This window comes from Triturus cristatus, chromosome 4_1 (genome assembly GCF_964204655.1).
Source record: "Triturus cristatus chromosome 4_1, aTriCri1.1, whole genome shotgun sequence".
Lineage (NCBI taxonomy): Eukaryota > Metazoa > Chordata > Amphibia > Caudata > Salamandridae > Triturus > Triturus cristatus.
In genome coordinates this window covers 217,296,747-217,315,950 of record NC_140585.1, presented here as the reverse complement: position 1 = coordinate 217,315,950, position 19,204 = coordinate 217,296,747, and the positions used below count along the sequence as shown (strand labels likewise).

The following is a 19,204-nucleotide window of genomic DNA, read 5'->3' as shown; positions in this document are numbered from 1 at the left end:
TGGGGAACCCGTCCTGGCTATCCCTGTGAGATGGTCCCTTTCTGGGTATCTCCAAGGTGAAACCAGGCATCCCCGGCGTCTGTAGGGGGCCGTTGTAGAGATGAGGCAAGCTTAATGCCCAGAGTTGCTGAGTGTGTTCCTGGTTAGAGTAGGTACCGAGGCGAGAATTATCGAGTCCGTTTTGACCCTGGTCCACGACAAATCAATTTAAGAGTATTTAACTACCTGGACATGTATAAATTAAATATACATTTCCTGCTATTTAAATACACTGCACCTTGCCCTCTGGGCTGTTTGGAGCCGACCTTAGAGGTGACTTATATTTATTCAATCAATCAATCAATAAATACTTTATTTCGGTTCATTTACAAACCATAAAAGTACATATACATTATAAAATACATATCACACAAAAAACACAAATAAACACATTTCAGGTAAAGTGCCGAAAATGAATAACTATACATTCTTCCCCAAAATAAAAACATTACTGAAGATGAAGACATAAATAGTGCTTATATTATAGACTTATATATAGACTTATATTTATTAAAAGAAAAGGTTTTGGCTTAGCAAAAGATTTATTATGCCAGGTCAAAATGGCAGTTTAAAACTGCATACACAGGCTGCAATGTCAGGCCTGAGACATGTTTTAAAGGCTACTTCTGTGGGTGGCACAATCGGTGCTGGGGCCACTAGCAGCATTTAATTTGCAGACCCTGGGTACATGTAGTACTACTTTACTAGGGACATACAAGTACAATGAATGTGCCAGTGGGGCACAAGCCACTTTCAGCATGTTTAAATGAGGGAGCACTAGCACCTTAGCGCTGGTTAGTAGTGGTAAAGTGCACAGAGTCCTAAAGTCCAACAAAAAAAGACTCAGAAAACAGAAGGGTGGAGGCAAAAAGTGTAGGGCTGACCCTACAGAGAGGATTAAGTCCAACAGAGGTCATTCCAAATAACAACCAGCAAACTGTACTCCTTCACTGACAGATGGCTGGATTTCAAAGACTATGCTCCTATTCTACTATAGTTCTGTGGCTAGAGTGCTCCATAATGTACGCATTACATTTTTTATATCTACAATGCCTGCTTACATTTTCAATTACATTTTTATATATTTGGCATGGGGAATATAACATAAAAAAACTACCATCCAAAAACTGGTCTTTTAATTCAAACTAGCTGGAAATATTAGCGTTGGTTATATCCCAGAATGCTAATGTCCAATGTGTTTGAGTGGCTGTGAAACAATTGATCATATGTTTCAGATAAGCCTTAGAGAGTGTGTTTAGTGAAATTCATCAGTGGTGTCCCACTTTGGAGACTGTAAGGCCTATTAATAGTCCATGCAATGCAGACAAGGTTAACCACATGGGTCATGGGAGAGATGGAGAAAATCAGGCAGAGGAGAAACATGACGCATTAAGGTTATCTAAGTGCTTCATTCATGCATTGTTTGTTTACCTCTAACCTTGTGCTATCCTTTTCCAGAGCGTAATATGGTGGAATATGGACACCAGAAATCAAACCCTGCCCAAAGAATTCACTCTCTTAGGACTGACGGAAAACCCTGCACTAACAGCTCCTCTCTTTGCATTCTTTTCAATGGTTTATATCTTCACAGTGCTGGGCAATTTTGGCATAATTTCATTAATTAAAATGGCCCCTCGCTTGCACACTCCCATGTACTTCTTTCTGAGACACCTATCATTTGTGGATCTATGCTACTGCTCTGCCATTGCCCCTAAAATGCTGGCTGACCTGCTTTGCAAGACAAAGAGGATTTCCATCACAGGGTGTGTGGTGCAGCTTTTTGTTTACTGTTCTTGTGGCACCACGGAGGCATTGCTGCTGGCTGTTATGGCTTACGATCGCTATGTTGCCGTATGTCAACCACTTCACTATGCAATTATCATGACCAAGAAGTGTTGCTTCTGGTTGATTACTGTAGTGTATACAGTAGGAATTGGGCACTCAATAATAGAGACATGTTGTACTTTCCGGTTATCCTTTTGTCACTGGGAAATTCATCATTTCTGTTGTGATTTTCCTCCATTGCTCAAGATGTCTTGCACAGACACTTTCATCAATGAGGTGGTATTGTTTATATGTACTGGTTTCCTTGTAATTGCTTCCCTGCTTGTGATTCTCTTCTCCTATGTTGCAATTATCTCAACCATCTTCAAGATGCACTCCTCGGCAAGAAGACATCGAGTTTTCCCCACATGCGTGTCTCACTTTGTAGGTGTGACCTTGTACTTTGGGACCGTCCTCTTTATTTATCTCCGCCCCTCATCCAGGTATTCCCTGGATCAAGACAAGGTTGTTAGTTTGTTCTACACAATGGTGATTCCTATGCTGAACCCATTGATATACAGTCTGAGGAACAAGGAGGTGAAGGAAGCACTGAGGACCATCATTGAGAGAAAAGTGACTAACAGTTGAGAAATGCAACTTTTGTATTGGTATTCACTGATCAATCATCAATTATTTGAATTCAGCATCCAGACATTATTACTGAAAAAATGATGTGAAATATAATGTGCTTAAAGACACAGATTCCATATAAATGAGAACAGTATGGTTATTCTGTTATTAAAGGTCCGCTCCAGGATTAAAGGCCCGAGCAGAAGGCAAGAGCATCTAACAAGGGACCTATCCTTTAATGCTGTACAGCCCACTGCAGAGGGCTCTAACACTATTAGAATATTGCACCCCTAGACGGCAGAATGCTCTAATTTGTAAAACAGAGGCTTCACGGAGCCCAAGGAGGTTAAAACCCCCCCTTGAGGCCTTTTGTTCACAGCAAACAATGGAATGTTGGCGCTCCGGGCTTCTTACGACCATTGGAACCCTGGAGCACTCCATTGTTTTCAATTTAGCTACCAACATTCCAATGTCCTAATTACAGTTAAAACAATTAATTGTAATAGAGAAGTCCTAGCCTGAAAACAAGGTGTCCTTGTGACATAAAGTTAAATGATGCCCCAAGAAATGATGAACAGTCTATTACCAGCCATTAAATGAGTGGTAAGCTTACACAGACAGTACATGCTAAAATTTCTCATCTATCTGAGGTGCATCAATGGGAAAACTTGTCGTAATTATCGTCTACCTGAAGTCAAAGTGGGCAGTGGATTTTACATCAAAGTCAGAAGCTCTTGTGTAACTCATGCTTATCTAGACAAAGGGCAGATTTCTAATCATTTGATGCAATGTAACAAGACAATCTGTTGCTCTACCTCAAATGGAGAGAGCATGAATGCAAAATATCTATCAAGATATGGCATATTCCTGTTCTTTCACTATGCCGACACACTCCAAGCAGCCTAGAGCCAACGTAGGCAACGTTGTGTCATGGTGCAAGGGAGCCTGCATTACAGTCAACACTGGTTTTGTGCAGGAAGGGAGGTGAATTTCTCTTTCTTAGAAAGAGGAAAAAGGAGAAGAAATAAATATATTTCTCCTTGTTGTGCCTCTATTGGGAAGGTGTACAGTTTTGACGCATTCCCAGGTTTGTTCAATCTGGGAATGCACCAAAATCCGTGTGTGGATGTGTAGGAACACCCACGCTCCACCCTTGGAACACTTTCCTAAGGCAGAGTAACACAAGGCAGCGACTTGCTTCAAATTTACCAAGCAGCGCAAGATCACGCAAGGTGGCCTTGTGTTGCTTCATAAAACTGACTTAAGTATTGTGTTGCCCTTACACCACTGTGTGTGACTCCAGGGCAACACAATCCAATGATAAATCTGGCCCTAGGTCTCAAACGTTGGAGGTATATTAAGTAATTCAAGAGTTTACGTTTGTTTGAGGCTTAACAATCTACCAAAGTGAACACACTGTTGAGGAACCTTGGCCTGTAGTTCTATTATTATAAAGTGATTTAATATATATAGTACGCACAGGGAAATATGTGTGAAAATTTGAAAAGGGTCGGTTGTCACAAATAGCCATAATTTTGGCATCTCTCAGAATGCAGTGGCTCAATGTTAGAAACTCGGGTGAAATTCTGCTGCAATCCCATACCTTCCCTTCCTATGTGTAATGCGTTCAGAGCTGTCTAAGAGAGTTAACATAAAATATTTTGTAGTAATTCACTCCAGAAATTGAATTAAAGATGATTTATTAATTGGAGCAGAAATGAATACAGCAACCTCCAGCATTACATTCCTGTACTGGTTTACATTGGAATCCTGTCCTAGCTGTGACTCCATTACATCACAGCCTCATCATACAGTTCCAAGCATCACCACATATCTTCCCCCTTATAGAAATAATTAAACAAAACATATTTAATATACATGACACACCGTAAAATTGAAGAATAATGCAGAACAATGGATACACTAAAATACAAAGATTAAAAAAAACACATGAGGCTTATAAATGAGATACTCTACACAAATCTCCCACACTCCATTTCTTGCCATCATCAAGAAGGGCCACGGAACCTTCAACAGATATCACTTTATGAGGTTGAGAAAACGTACTCTCTCCTTTCTTTACAAATCCAAATCTTCTTATCACTACCCAATCACCTTCCTCAAAGACTAATTCCTTAACAGCTTTTCTGTGATCAAACCCAACCTTGCTATTCCACTGACTTTCCCGCACTCTAAATCTCATCCTTTCTCTATCAACCCAGATCTGCTTCTTCTCTTGCAACCACATTGGAGATTCCTTAGTTCCTGGTTCTCTTCCTTTCAAAGCAACAAAAGGAGAAATACCCGTTACTGTGTGAGGTGTAATTATATGACCCCACATCATCCTTCTTAATTCATCCTTCCAGGACAACCCATTCACCAATGAAAGTTGAATAGATCCCATACCAATTCGATTTATTCTCTTCACAAGACCATTAGCCTGTGGATGGAATAAAGCAACTTTATTGTGGGAAATTCCAAGGCTACTTAAGTAACTACTCATTTCTGATGAAACTAACTGAACTCCATTGTCCGTTACCAATGTCTTTGGCACCCCTTCCTCTAAAAAGACTCCCTTAAGAAATGTTATTACGTTACTTGTAGTTACTTCACCCATGGATTTACACGTAAACCTAAACCATTTGCTATGGTAGTCTACCAACACTACCAAATACCGGTTATTAATACCTAATTTCTCAATTGGGCCTAATATATCCAACGCTAGTTTTTCCCATGGCCTTTTTGGTAACTTTGTACACTTCAAAGGAGGATTCCTTGTGATTTTTACTATGTCACTATTACGGCATTCATAACATTCCTTCACTAAATCCTCCACATCTTTGTCCATTTCAGGCCACCAAAATGACTCTCTCAATCTCCTCTTGGTTAAACTCCTACCCAGATGTCCTTCATGTACAATTCTTAATATCCTCTGCCTCAACAAAACTGGAGGAACAATCCTACTCCTTCTCAAAACTTTATCTCCCTGCAAACTCAATTCATCTTTCACTTGTAAATATTGTTTATGTTTTTGCATTGCAGTAAGATCTTTCCAACAATTCACGATGAGTTCTTTCAACCCCTTGTACTCTTCGTCTGTCTCCGTTGCTTCCCTCCATTCACCTTGATTTATAGCAAATTCATTGTTCGCCTCCACAACCAAATCATCCAAAACTTCCATACAAGAGTCATCCTCTACTGGCAACCTGGAAAGGCAATCAGCCATCACATTTTTACTTCCACGCACATACTCGACTACAAAATTATAATCTAGGACAAACAACAACCATCTAGATATGTGAGGAGTCACACTACCATCCAGTCCACGACCACCCTTGAATATGTGAATTAAGGGTTTGTGGTCAGTTTTAACCACAAAAGGTATTACCCACAAATAATACTTAAAGTGTGCTATTACCCAACAACACGCAAGCGCTTCCTTTTCTATCGTTGAATAACTTCTCTCTGCACCTTGTAACCTTCTAGAAGCAAATCCTATAATCTTCTCCTCTCCTTCCGACATCTGCAACAAAACAGCACAAATTCCCACATTACTTGCTAATCCATTGTGCTATGCACGCATGGGTTCGTATCCCATCCTCGTTGCCAATTTGTAGTAATTCACTCCAGAAATTGAATTAAAGATGATTTATTAATTGGAGCAGAAATGAATACAGCAACCTCCAGCATTACATTCCAGTACTGGTTTACATTGGAATCCTGTCCTAGCTGTGACTCCATTACATCACAGCCTCATCATACAGTTCCAAGCATCACCACAGATAGGTATATAATGATGATTAATTCATTAAGAGGAATTTCTTAGAGATAGTCTTAAGGTTAGCATTATGAAAATTAATATAATAAATGTAAACAAAAACAATTGTGATTATTTATAATAGTTTGGTTTAAAACTAACATATAATTAAAAATGTAAATTTAATTAGAAACAGAAATACATCTAAATAAAAAGAGGGTAAAACATGATATAAAATAAATGAGTTTACAAATACAGTGGAAAAACACAAATAACAATTAAAAAATAAAGTTGAGATAGTTTTAGGGTCTTATCAAAGTAGAATTAAAACCCATTAAAAATTACTTGGATGAGTTTGTGGACCACGATGTAGTTCTCCCGATATAGTGGTAGATCAATGTAGTGGCTGGCAATGTAGTACAGGCAATATCTTTTATGGACCCATCTTGAACTTCCCCTCTAGCCTTGCATAAGTTCAGACCTACTTATGATTATGCCTTATTTATACAACATCTCCAGTAGTAGGAGTTAAAAAGGTGTACATTTAGAAATATCAAGCCATATTCACAAAATAAAATTGTAAAAGTACGAGTGGAGCTTTGGATCTCCAAATAAGGATACATTTTTTCTAGTCTAGAAATTTCCTGAAGAATGCCTAAAATTCTTCACCAAAAACAGATTTCCAGGCCTATCTCTGGGACTATCATTTGACATCTTCTGTGGATGCTAGATCACCGTGGGTGGAATTCTACATACTGCAGAATTCTGCTCAAAGAGAATGGTGCCGACATGTTACCCTTGGTGCAAGTTCTTTCTCTACAACTCCAGCAAATTTGTTGCCCTTTCCATCTTGGGAGATACTTTTTTATAGCCTCTGTTAGTGGTGTTGGAGCAATTTTACAAACATTTTCAGAGTGGAAAGGGGTTTGATCAGAGATTAGGAATGCTTGTGGGTGTTCCCAAACGTCAAGGGCAAACCATGTCTTGGAATGCTGCCTTCTCATCCCTTGAATGAGATTTGCAATTGCGTATATCTATGTACATGTTGGGGAGAAATCTGCAACAGGAAATCGCTTTATGTCTGCCAGGAATCCTTTCAGTGTATTCCTGGCAGATATAATTATATGACCTTGTGAATAGATCCCATTATTTTTACAGTATTTCTTTCCCTGTTTCAGTCTTTATATACAATTACACTGCAGAATGCAAGACCCCCTCTGAAAAGGAATGTCTGGGACAGTTGTATATTTCTGCTTTAAAATCTGTTTAATCATTAAAGATATAAAACTCATAGATTCCTAGTTTGTTTTCTGGGAAACCTTTTGTTAAGGAGTGCCCTCCCTGGATTTCTTATTGTACGTTCATTTACTTATTTATTATTATTATTTACTTATTTTATTTTTTCATTTGTAAAACACAGCCTAGGTTAAGTGGCACAAAGTATATAATCAGGTTTTTAGATACATCATAAAGTGGAGCACATATGAGTCCGAGTGAAGGGAGGGAGGCAGGCTACACATGTATGGCTTAATGTTTAAGAGAAGCAAATTCTAACGGCAGGATCAACCAGATAGCCATACCTTCTGGATAAGAGGAGGTGCTGTATGCGCTTCCTGAACTGACCTTCATACCCCTAAGAAGTCTGCTTGTGAGCTTCTATTTGCCTGCAGGAGGGTAGGGGAGAGGGCATTCACAAGGAGCAGCTTGAGCAAGACACAGGGGGCCATCCCACGGTATGGTCATTCTAAGCTGCAGCAGAAATGTTCTGAGTGAAAAGGACCAACAGTCCCTGCCTGGGGCTTGGACCATCAGGGGAGGTATCCTGGAATAGCACCATTGAGCCCAATCAACATTAGTCAGGCCGATTCACAAGCTGTCAGTCTGCTTGGCCTTTGTTCTGCTGAGTGACAGCCACAGAAGGCACATCCACAAATCAGAAAGCCCAAGTGGAGTGGAAGCCCTTTGCTTGAAACAGCTGAGGCTGTCCAAGCAGTCCATCCCTGTCAAAACCCAGTTCAAAGGGCCATCATGCGGAAAACACGGATAACTAGGCCCAACCTTGGGGGTTGAGGCCTTTTACTCCTGAGGTCCCGGGCCCACATAGGGGCAGATTTATGACGACTGGTGCATCCCTGCAGATCCGCAGGGATGCGCCAGGTAAGATGCATCACGCAAGTTTACCCTTGCGCCACCACAGATGCGCTGCATTTACTATGCAAAAAGAGCTATTGATGGACAGAATGCAGAACAATGTCATACATTCACCCCAGTACAGAGATCTAGGCCTAAATCCATCGTTTTTTTGCTCTCCATGCCATTCCAGTTTGGACTCAACCATATGCAAATAAGTCTTGACCCTGTGCCTCATGGGAACAGTCCAGCCCGAAATGCCAAGCCAGGTCCTCCCTGGCCTGGAACCAAGCATCCTCGGACCGGTTTTGGGGTTTCACCCCTCTTCAGCCAGGATAGCTTGATTCCAGTGGCATGGAGAGCACGGGACTCTCGTCTGAGCATACCCATCCCACTCGGGGTTACAAATGCAAAAAGAACTATTGATGGACAGAATGCAGAACAATGTCATACATTCACCCCAGTACAGAGATCTGGGCCTAAATCCATCGTTTTTTTGCTCACCATGCCATTCCAGTTTGGACCCAGCCATATACAAACCAGTCTTGACCCTGTGCCCAATGGGTGACATAGCCTGAAACCGGTCCCAGGATGCTTGTTTCCGGTCCAGGGAGGACCTGGCCTGGCAGTTCGGTCTGGACTGTTCCCAACAAGGGAAACACAATACTGTTTATACATAGTGAAAAGCAGAGAAGTAGTATGCAGGTACAAGTTTGGTTGGAGGATGCTAAGCAGTAGTAAACAGATACCAAACCCAGATGGGTCACATTAAATTAGGACTAATTAAAATATAAATATAATAAAATGTAAGTAAATAAACAAATAAATAAGCAAAAGACAACAAGAATGATGAATGAATGATCAGGAAATGTGCTCATGGAAGCTTATCCAACAGCGCAAATGACCTAAGTACTGGAGCAAGTTGCCAAAACAGCTCGTTTTAGCATGCACAGTTTCACAGTTACAGATACATTACTACATACATATATTTTGCGGATCAGCCAGTGGATAGAAAGACATGAGACTTGGGATCAGTAGCCAAGAAGTTCTTCTAAACTGCATAGTGGGGCATTACAGATATGATTCATCACACATGTAGTATGCAAACTACGCAATAGGGGTTTGGTGGTGGTAAAATAGTTCTCAAGAGACTTCCATACAGAGGTTCTATATGATTTCCATGGGGAGTTTTGGAAGGAAATGTTGTCCGCCCCCTCAGGTAGGAAACCCAGTTTAACCAGAAACGAAATGAGGTGACAGCAGTTGGACAATATCCACCAGAAGGTTTTCATTAACTGTTTTGATTTGTGGGTCTGGGAATCCTTGAATTAGGGAGAGAACATTTCTTTCTAGCTGAACTCCACATAGAGTGTGTTTGAAATTGAATTTGGAATCCCAAAATGGGGAGACTGTACTGCAATGGAGGGGGGGGGGAGGTATCCTATTGCATTGTTGCAATTCTAGCAAGATGTGGTCTGCCTAAGGGACAGTTTTTGGAGTCAGGTCGAAGTCCAGAATGTTCTATGAAGGAGTCAGAATTTCATCTGGGAGAGAGAGGGAAAGATTTTGTGGGAGACAACTGATTTCCAGATTAGATGCAGAGAGTCCAGGGAGACAGTCTCAAAGGGGTTCCATTTTGCTGGAAGTTTTGAGACCAAGTTAGTAGATTTTGGTTTTAAGAGGTGATAGAACTTGGATGATTGGTGTCCAAACCTATTGAAGATCAGTATGGTTTTGAGGAGGTAAGGATCTCCCGCTGGGGGTTTGATTTTGGATAAGACGTCTTTAAGTTTTAGAAAGTCATAAAGGTCTAGTTCTAGCAGGTTGAATTGAAGTTGTATTTCTCTGAATGAGAGAGGTGTTTCAAAAATAGAATGTCTCCAGAGGCCCAATGTGTCCCGGGATACTGGCTCCCCATGTTTTTTGATTTGGGGATTATTCCAAAGAGAAATCATGTTAGATTGTGTGATCAGGTCTCCAGGAGCCTGTCAATATTCAGAAAAGCTCTTTTAGTATTGTTAAAGATATATTTCCCAGATGAATGGGAATTTGGTTTGCTGGTCAACAGTATTATGGGGTGGAGGTCGCCTACAATTTCTCTTTCAATTAGTAACCAGGTGGTGATGTGATCCGGCATTTGGAAGAACTAGAGGGAGCCCTGTCTTGCGAAAAAGGCAGTTTGGGAGTTTTTAAAGTCCGCTAGATCGGCACCCCCAAGATGAACAGGCAGACAGAGTTTCTTAATTGAAATTCTAGGACATACATTTTGCCAAATAAACTTGCTAGGCAGTCTATCGAGTTTCTAGAGAAAGTCTTCAGATAAAACTAGAGGCAATATGTTTGCAAGATAGTTAATTATAGGGGTGACCACCATTTTGATGGTCTCTATATGACCCCACCACATGAGTAATTTAGGGCTCCAACCCTCTAATAGGGATTCTATTTCCCTCAGAGTTAGGGCTTCATTATGTTGTAGTGATTCCAGTAAATCTAAGTTACACTCAACACCCAAATACTTAATAAACTTATGCAGCTAGATAGGCCAGTGTTTTTGAAGAAGTAGCTGGAACAGAGGTTATTCAAACCTCATATTTCAGACTTATCCTTATTAAGCTTGTAGTTTGCAAGTCGGGCATACATTACTATTCTCTGTAGTAATGCTGGGATTAAATGGGATGCATTTTAAGTCATTATTAAAATATCATTTGCGTAGGTCGCTAGCTTCACTGTAGAGTTCTTAAAGGAGACACTGTTGATGCAAGGTTTAGACCTGAACTTGTGGAGTAAGGGTTATAGGCTAAGGGTGAATAGAGAAAAGGAGAGGGGACAGCCATGTCTTGGATCTCTTTCTAGATTAAACGCTGAAGATATTAGACCTCTGCATCTCACTTTAGATGAAGTCCTACTATAAAACACCATGACCATTTTAATAAAGGACTCCCCTAAGTTGTATCTCAGTAAGGATTTATGGAGGAATGTCAAGGAGACCCAATTAAATGCTTTTTCAGCATCAAGGGTAACTGTGACTGTTTTGGTGGATGCAGTCTTGGCCCTTTCAATGATGTGACATAGGAGGCAGCTGTTATCATTTGAAAGTCTATTCTTCTTGAAACCCACCAGCAAATGATCAATCAGTCAAGGGAGAAGAGGTTTGAGTCTGTTGCATAAAATCTTGGCATATATCTTTGCATACAGATTAATTAGGGAGACTGGTCTATAATTCTTCACCTGTGTTGGATCTTTACAGTCTTTTGGAATTCCTACTATAGTGGCTTCACTGGTTGAACCAGATATGACCCCATGGTCAGTAAAGTGGTGGTAGAGGGCCAATAGGGTTGGTTTAGGTAAAGGAGTGAATGCTTTGTAGAAAGTAGCTGTGTAGCCATCTGAGCCTGGAGCTTTATGCAGTTTTAATGAATGTCTGGCTGAGTCTAGCTCTTTGGCCAAAACGTGGGTGCTTCGAGACAACCTCTCTTGATCAGTGATGGTAGGGAGGGGGTATTTTTTCAGCATGCTTCACAGGAAGCAGCAGAGTGAGTGAATCATCTTTGTATAGGGATTGGTAGAAGTCTTTGAGGATTTCTAATATTTTGTAGGGACTTGTGTGGGTGACATTTGCTTTATCTGTAAGGGAGTTGATATACTTGTGGTTCTGCTTTTGCTTTAAGTAGTAATCTACAAATTTGTCAGCTTTATTTGCCTTGCATCATATTTATTATTATTAATTTTCAATCCATACTCCCACACTCTAATTCAGGATTCTGTTTGGATTTGGACTTTTTATTACTGAGGGAGGAGAGAGTTTGGGGGTCTGAACCGGAAATGTGGGCAGGCTCCAGAAGCTTACTTTCCTTTTTCATTTCTAAAAGGTCTCTAATATTTTCTTTATTTAGTTTGGATGGAATGTTTATTAGGGCTCCTCTAACAGAGGCCTACAATATGTACCAATGTATAAAAGGGGAGGTGTCGGTGGTTGCATTTTCCCCCAAGTAATTTAGTATGATAATTTCAATAATATCTGTGGACGCGACATGCTTGATTGATTCATCATTGAATCTCCAAATCTTGCTAGGGGGTTCTCACATTTGCAACAGTAAGCGATAGGGTGATAGCTGAGTGGTCGGTGAATAATCTCGACAGTATGTCTATCTGGTCAATTAAGTAGATATGGGACTTCGAGATCATTAGGTAATCTATTCTGGAATAAGATTTTTGGGGGTTGGAGAAAAAGGTAGAGTACCTAGTATCAAGGTGTTGAAGTTTCCATGTAACGAGTACTCTGAATCTAACACAGAGTTTATGAAGTGATTTATGTGACCTATAAGGTTGAAGGGGAGATCTGGACTGTCTGTCAATGGTCACATCTAGGGGGGGATTGGGATCACCTCCAAGGATAATGAGATCATAGCTTGGGATTTGGCTCACAGGGAGGGTCAGTCAGTCCCACAATTCAGGGTCATCAGAGTTCGGGCCGTATACGTTGAGGGCATGAAAGTGGCTAGAGTTTTTAGAGAACTTTGATAGAACCTGTCTACCTTTGTCATCTGTTATGTGAGAATAGGTGATCAGACCTGAGTTCTTAGAGATCAACACCCCCCTTTTTAGGTCTCGGCTAGCATAGGCTGCGCAGACATGCGCAGTCTCGCTGGCGAGATTTAATGAGTTTGGGTAGCTTTCACTAGCTGGGTTTAAGCCCCGCCCCTTTTTCCCATTGGCTGGCATCACCGTTTATGATAAACGGTGGTCAGCCATTGGAAAAGAGCTTCCAGTGACATACACTTTTCTCTTTTAGAGCCGTCCCAGTTGGACTGACTGCCCCGACTTACTACTGGCGTAAAAGGTTTCTTATCTTTATGGGGCCAAACACATGGCCCCAAAAAGATAAGAAACCTTTTAGCAGGCGAGGCCTGGGACGGCAGAAAAAGGGGAAAAAAACATCATGGCGAGCGCTTGTTCTTCTGGACCTGGGGGGGGGGCGGCGGCCACGCATCACCACCAGGGAGTGCTTGGGGGAGGCGCTCCTACAGTGTTTAGCGCCACCTTCTTTAGCCATCTTGCCAGGCAGAGAGCTGGGCGAGCAGTTTGAATTTGAGTTCCCTTCTGTCAGCCTCAGCGCGGCGCAGCGGCGCGGACCTTGAAACCCACGGAGGCCTGATCCTGTCCGGCATCCTTGGTGGTGTTGGTGCATCAGTGCGCCCTCCCTCTCCCTTCTCCTGGGACATGAGTCGTTGCTGGTAGCCTCAGAGGGACACAGCTCCGGTATCTGCGACAGCAACGGGTCCCGGCGGCTGCCGAACGCAGCCCTCAGCCCGGAGGAGGGCCTCGGCTCACTCGTGTGGTTGGTGGCCAGGGGGATGGACGAGGGGCCCCTTCCACTCGTGACCCGCAGTGACAGCAGCACCAGCAGCCGCCTGAGCCTTGCCATGTCCAAGATGCCGGGCAAGAAGAAGAGCTGCTTCCAGATCACCAGTATCACCATAGCGCAGGTGACCGGAAGCATCACCGAGGACACCTAGAGCCTGGACGGCGACCCTGACGATAACCGCACCGGGGATGTCTCCTCCAAAGTCTGGGAGGTGTCCCGAGACGTGGACTGCGGCCCCGACAAAGACGAGGAGCCCAGGCCTGCCAGACACAGTTCCTAGGAGGAGACTCTAAACAACGTGGGCAGTCCGAGCACCACCACCCAGTCGCAGCCCCTGCCCGCCGCACCGACCAGCTCCCGCTTCAGAGTCCTTAAGTTGGACCACGGCTCAGGAGAACCCTACCGGCACGGCCGCTGGACCTGTGTGGAGTTCTACGAGCGGGAGAGCGACAGCATCCGGCATGGGCCCCCAGGCGACACTGCTACAGACAGGAAGAGTGGATTGGGGGTCTCCCACGCAGGGCCCTCCTTCGATCAACCGGCTGACAGCTCTGGGCCACACGCGCCGCAGGCGGAGAGGACAGGCCAGACTGCTCAGCAGCACTTCGTCGTTGGTCAGCAGTCTCAGGTGACCGGACACAACGGGACTCAAGTGAGCCAACCCTCGCACTTTGTGTACTCTCAACCGATAATGACATCAGGTCATGGTCTCCCTTCTCACCCTCCCACTCAGACGGAGTATATGCACAACAGGACCGTCCACCTCCATTAGGGGCCTGCCCAGCAGGCACCCTCTAATGTCCCCAAATCTGCGGCCTCCAGTCTTCCCATGGGCCAGGCGAATCACTCATCTGGGTGTGCACAGGTCAATGACTCCACTGTCCAGGGACCTGTGTCCGGCCACGGTGTTCAGAGTCACCCTGCTGTCATTCCGCAGGCAGGGGGTGTGGTGCAGCCTGGGGTGCCACACACAGGACTTGTACAACAGAAACCCGTGACTCAGCAGCAGCTGGGTGGAGGTGTGTCAAGTTGCCAACACAGGGTGACTGGCACAGTTCATAACGTGCCCGGTGGCGCCCCTGCTACGAGTGTGCCTGCTGTGCAGAGTTTTGACACTCCTGTCACTATGCCAAATGTCTCAGTTACTGTAGTCCAGTAGCATCAGAGCGGCCAAACGACTGTAACTCGCAGTGCCAGCTTCGTCCAGCCCCTTGGGCTTCCAGGGAACCATGTACATTCAAACCTTAAACACTCAAACCTTGGTCCCTCTCAGACTCCATCTTTTGCGCACACAGACGACAAAAGAAAGTCTGAGCCTCAGCCTCCACATTCATTGATTGCGGAACATAAAACTTTCCCGAAGTCTCCCATGTTAGACTCACTAGCAACCCTCTTCATCTCCCAGTAACGACTCCAATGAACATCCTTGCACGTTCTGTATTTGGTATATCCAATCCAGTTGATGGTGATGAAGACAGGTATGGGCACTTGTAGTCTTTATTGGTTAAAAGGAGGGGTGGTTTGGGAAAACAGTAAATTTAAAATTCTGGAATTGTTTTGGTATTTTAAAATTCATTCTTTTTGCATGAACCTTTCGGAGAAGTCCGTTCACCTTACAGTTTCCACATAGTGCCAGTATCCGTTCTAAAGATCATGAGTTATTCTTCTCAAGATATGGACGATACCTGCCTCCAAGCACTGCCCACGGTGGGCTGTTGCTGGTGGTTACACCACATAGCCTAAACTTTAGTAAAAATGCCACGCCCTAAATCGAAACATGCTTATAACCAGTCTATTGAAGTTTGGGGTGGATCTACAAACAATAATTTATTTGAAACTTGCGTTATATGCTGTTGTCCCTATTGATTCTGGAATGTACCAGTGGTATTGGCGTCGATGACGGAGCCCCTGAACCGCTGTGCATGTGGTGATGCTGCCATCTGGCTTTTTGGGTATCACAACACATTAGACTAAATGTGTGTTTACTGGAAGTATACTTATGTTCAAGGGCTTTCCAACCCCTGCCTAAAACGCTAAAGTCTCTGCTAGTCGTTTTTATTATTTTTTGTTCTGGTTAATAAAATGTTACCAACAATTGTCTGCAAAGACGCACCATTAAAACATAGAGTTATATATCAATGGGGTAACCCGGTAGACCACTGGACTCGGGTATATATATTGGTACACAAAAAGCAGTCACAGTGGGGATAATTTTCACAAAATTAGAAAGCACATTTGTTGAGAAAGTATACAAATTTATGACACGACCTAATAAATGCATAAATGACTGGATTTAATCAATTGAGCAAAAAGTTAGGTCAACACATCAACCTTTCAACAGACAAAAAGCATGTCAATATCAATACCAACCACCTAAAACCTTGGTATTATTCAACAAAGATAGTTGGGCATATGTTGCGTCTAGTTCATTGAGGCCATTTTGGACAGATCTAAAACGGTCCATCCATTTACATTCCCGGATATTGAGAATTGAAGCCAAATCCCCTCCCCTGACACCCAATGTGATAGCCTCAAGGACCAGCCATTTCATCGATTCAGGGGGGTGGTTCAATGCAATTCTGAACGTATACGTCCGGCTTAGGTATTTAATTGGTCATGTGACACCCCCCAGGGTTAGCTGTCAGATGCTTCGACGCTGCCCAACTATCTTTGTTGAATAATACCAAGGTTTTAGGTGGTTGGTATTGATATTGACATGCTTTTTGTCTGTTGAAAGGTTGATGTGTTGACCTAACTTTTTGCTCAATTGATTAAATCCAGTCATTTATGCATTTATTAGGTGGTGTCATAAATTTGTATACTTTCTCAACAAATGTGCTTTCTAATTTTGTGAAAATTATCCCTACTGTGACTGCTTTTTGTGTACCATTAAAACATAGGCAGATTAATCTTCCTTGCAGATGTCACTATTAAAGGGACTTCGAGCAAGTTACACTAGGTGGCTTCAAATGTCTCCCACGACTTGTTGATTAGCTGCTTCGAGGAGCACACTGGGTGCTTCGGGTTGACTTCATAAGTAGTTTTATGAAGCTCGAGAGATATTCTTCGCCAGATTGTAGTTTTTGCATGTTCGGGATCGCGATCTTACCAAGACAGCCGCCGGAAGTCAGCTCGCGCGCCCGAATGACGTGTTCGCGTTCGCACACTCTCGCGGGCTCGGGCGGCCATATTACAAATCTCGTGGCACACGCGAACGGACAGAAAAGCGAGTTGGCGAACGCAGAATCACGGTAAGACGTTACCGCGCACGCGAGAATGAATATTGAGCCCGTGAGAAAGCAAAACTACTACGCTACGCGGTAGATTGCGTAGCAATCTGCAACTTCGCACTCTACGCGAATCACGAAGTTGCCTAAACTTCGCAAGCTCCGCGAGCGGAGCGTAATTCAACGCCCAGGCTTAGTTTTAAACAGCATTTTGACGTTTTCACACCAGGAAACCATTTACACAGGCTCTCGTGCACATTGTAAGTGGCGTGTTCTTCAAGCCTTTAGTGAGTAGCTATTCATTCCCTTTTATCCTTCTGCCTTCTATTTGGCCTGCCATGTACATTTTCGAGACTAGATGTGTCCTCTCTATATGGATTAGCTGTGCATGATGTAAAACCAGCAGTCGGCTGCTTATGCGTGACGCGGCTTTGATGGTGCAGCGCTGTGTTTTACTAAACATTCATTTAGCATCGAGCATTTCAATCAGTGCTAGAAGTAGCCCAGTGCTGCACTGAGCAACAATTGCATTTGGGATGTCACTTGATCATTTGTTTCGTTCTAACTGAAAACTATGGGAATACATTCACAACAAATCTTTAATCCCAGTATGGCAGCTGAAGCTGTGAAGAAACCTACTGGCGCATGCCAGGAGGTGTGGTGCTTGGGCAAATAATATATTTGATCACTTGGACACTGCCTTGGATAAAAGAACAAGCATTAAAAATGCAATAGGTCTCGCCTTTTATTAAGTTAAAGCCATTTGCTTTGCTATACAATACCATTAGCAAGGCAAATGGCTTTAACTTAATCAAAGGCGAGGCCTATTGCATTTTCAATGCTTGTTCATTTCTTTGTGGGAGAACAGAGAATGTCCGCAATCCAACTCCTCCTGAAGCCCATACGACCCTTATGGGCGATTTTCATTTCCTGTAATAGGATTACAGCAGGCTTCAGCTTAAATAGATAGTTTTCGATCTTTTAAATTTAATTGGGTGGCTAAGCCCCTTGACATTTAGAGACAAATTTTAAGTTACTATGTACTGGGCAATTATTCATGAGGTGAGAGCTTGACTATGTGATGGGAGCATGTAGGATGCAGATTGTTTTGTGGATGAGATCGGTAGTGTAGCATAAGGTTGTGCAATGTATGATTGAGATCAATATATTCCAGCAGGCAGCATGGGTGTGGGGTACTGAAAAACTCCCTGGGACCGAGTAGTTCTGGCTTCGTGTAGAAGCAAAGCAAGTCTCTGAACTGGAGTCAATGGCAAAGAATAGCGCCTAGTTGACGAGGATTAAAGGAAGGCAAATGTAGAGCAACATAAATGCAACAGGGCAGAATTAAACCTGACCTAAGAGTAAAAATACAAATACAAAGGAGAAGAAAATAACTCTCTCCACCCACCTCAAAAATGAATGCGAGGGAGACAACAATGGGTGAAACCCACCCTTGCGGACTCACAAAAACTGCAAGCTGTATGCAGAACCTGAATTCTGCATACAGAAAGAGGAATGTATGACGAAGGTTTCAAGCTCGATATCCTAGACACTAAAAGAGCACCAGGTCTGACTAACAGAGAGTGTAGAGGCTACGAGTGCCAAAATTGGATGAAGCAATAGTAGGAGAAAACACCTCACTGCTATGGAACAACTGCAGGGAAGCAGTATATTTGGTGAGTCTAGGATGGTCAGTAGTCAGTGATCACTGATAAGATCAGCAGGAATTAGGAGATCATTAGCAATCGGGGTCATCTGTTGTTTGGTTTAAGTGATGACATGAAAGAGTGAGAAAGAAGATGCCTCCTGTGCCGGTGGGCAATGGGATGAACAATATAAAATCATAACTACACGTGATCTAGGATTGAGTGACTTTAGGAAAAGATTAATATTGACAAACCCTGTTATATACATTTGGAAATAGTGGGGGGGGGATCGTTAGGGGCCTACAGCACCTGTGGCTGGTCTAGTCCTGCGTGAGATGCAAAATGGTGGCAAGTGTTGAGTAGCAAGGGGCCAGGGCGCTGCCAGCGGGGGATGTAGCCAAAAGTGAGACCAAGTGGCCTGGGCGATGTAGCATGACACCATAGCTTCACTGCTCCTGTAAGCGCAGCAGACAATGGCAAACTAACCTGCTAAAATGATTTTCCTGGACGGAAAGAGTGGGCATCTGATGAGCTCGGTGCTGACCCGATTCGTGAACTCGTTACAGCGATTTTCTTCCTCAAATGCTGATCTCAGAGTGCGCTGTACTCTATGTGGGACAAAATGAACGATGTCCCGAAGAGCTGA

General features: G+C 43.1%; 1 protein-coding gene and 1 pseudogene across 1 annotated transcript; both read left to right on the top strand.

Annotated features, from left to right (window-relative positions):
• The first annotated feature begins 1,515 nt into the window (after positions 1–1,515).
• Positions 1,516–2,451, top strand: LOC146854105 (olfactory receptor 5AP2-like). The gene has a single exon (XM_085650510.1). The coding sequence runs from the start codon at positions 1,516–1,518 to the stop codon at positions 2,449–2,451; it is 936 nt and encodes a 311-aa protein (XP_085506636.1).
• Positions 2,452–13,743: 11,292 nt separating this feature from the next.
• Positions 13,744–15,179, top strand: LOC146854104 (TSC22 domain family protein 2-like; annotated as a pseudogene).
• Positions 15,180–19,204: the final 4,025 nt, after the last annotated feature.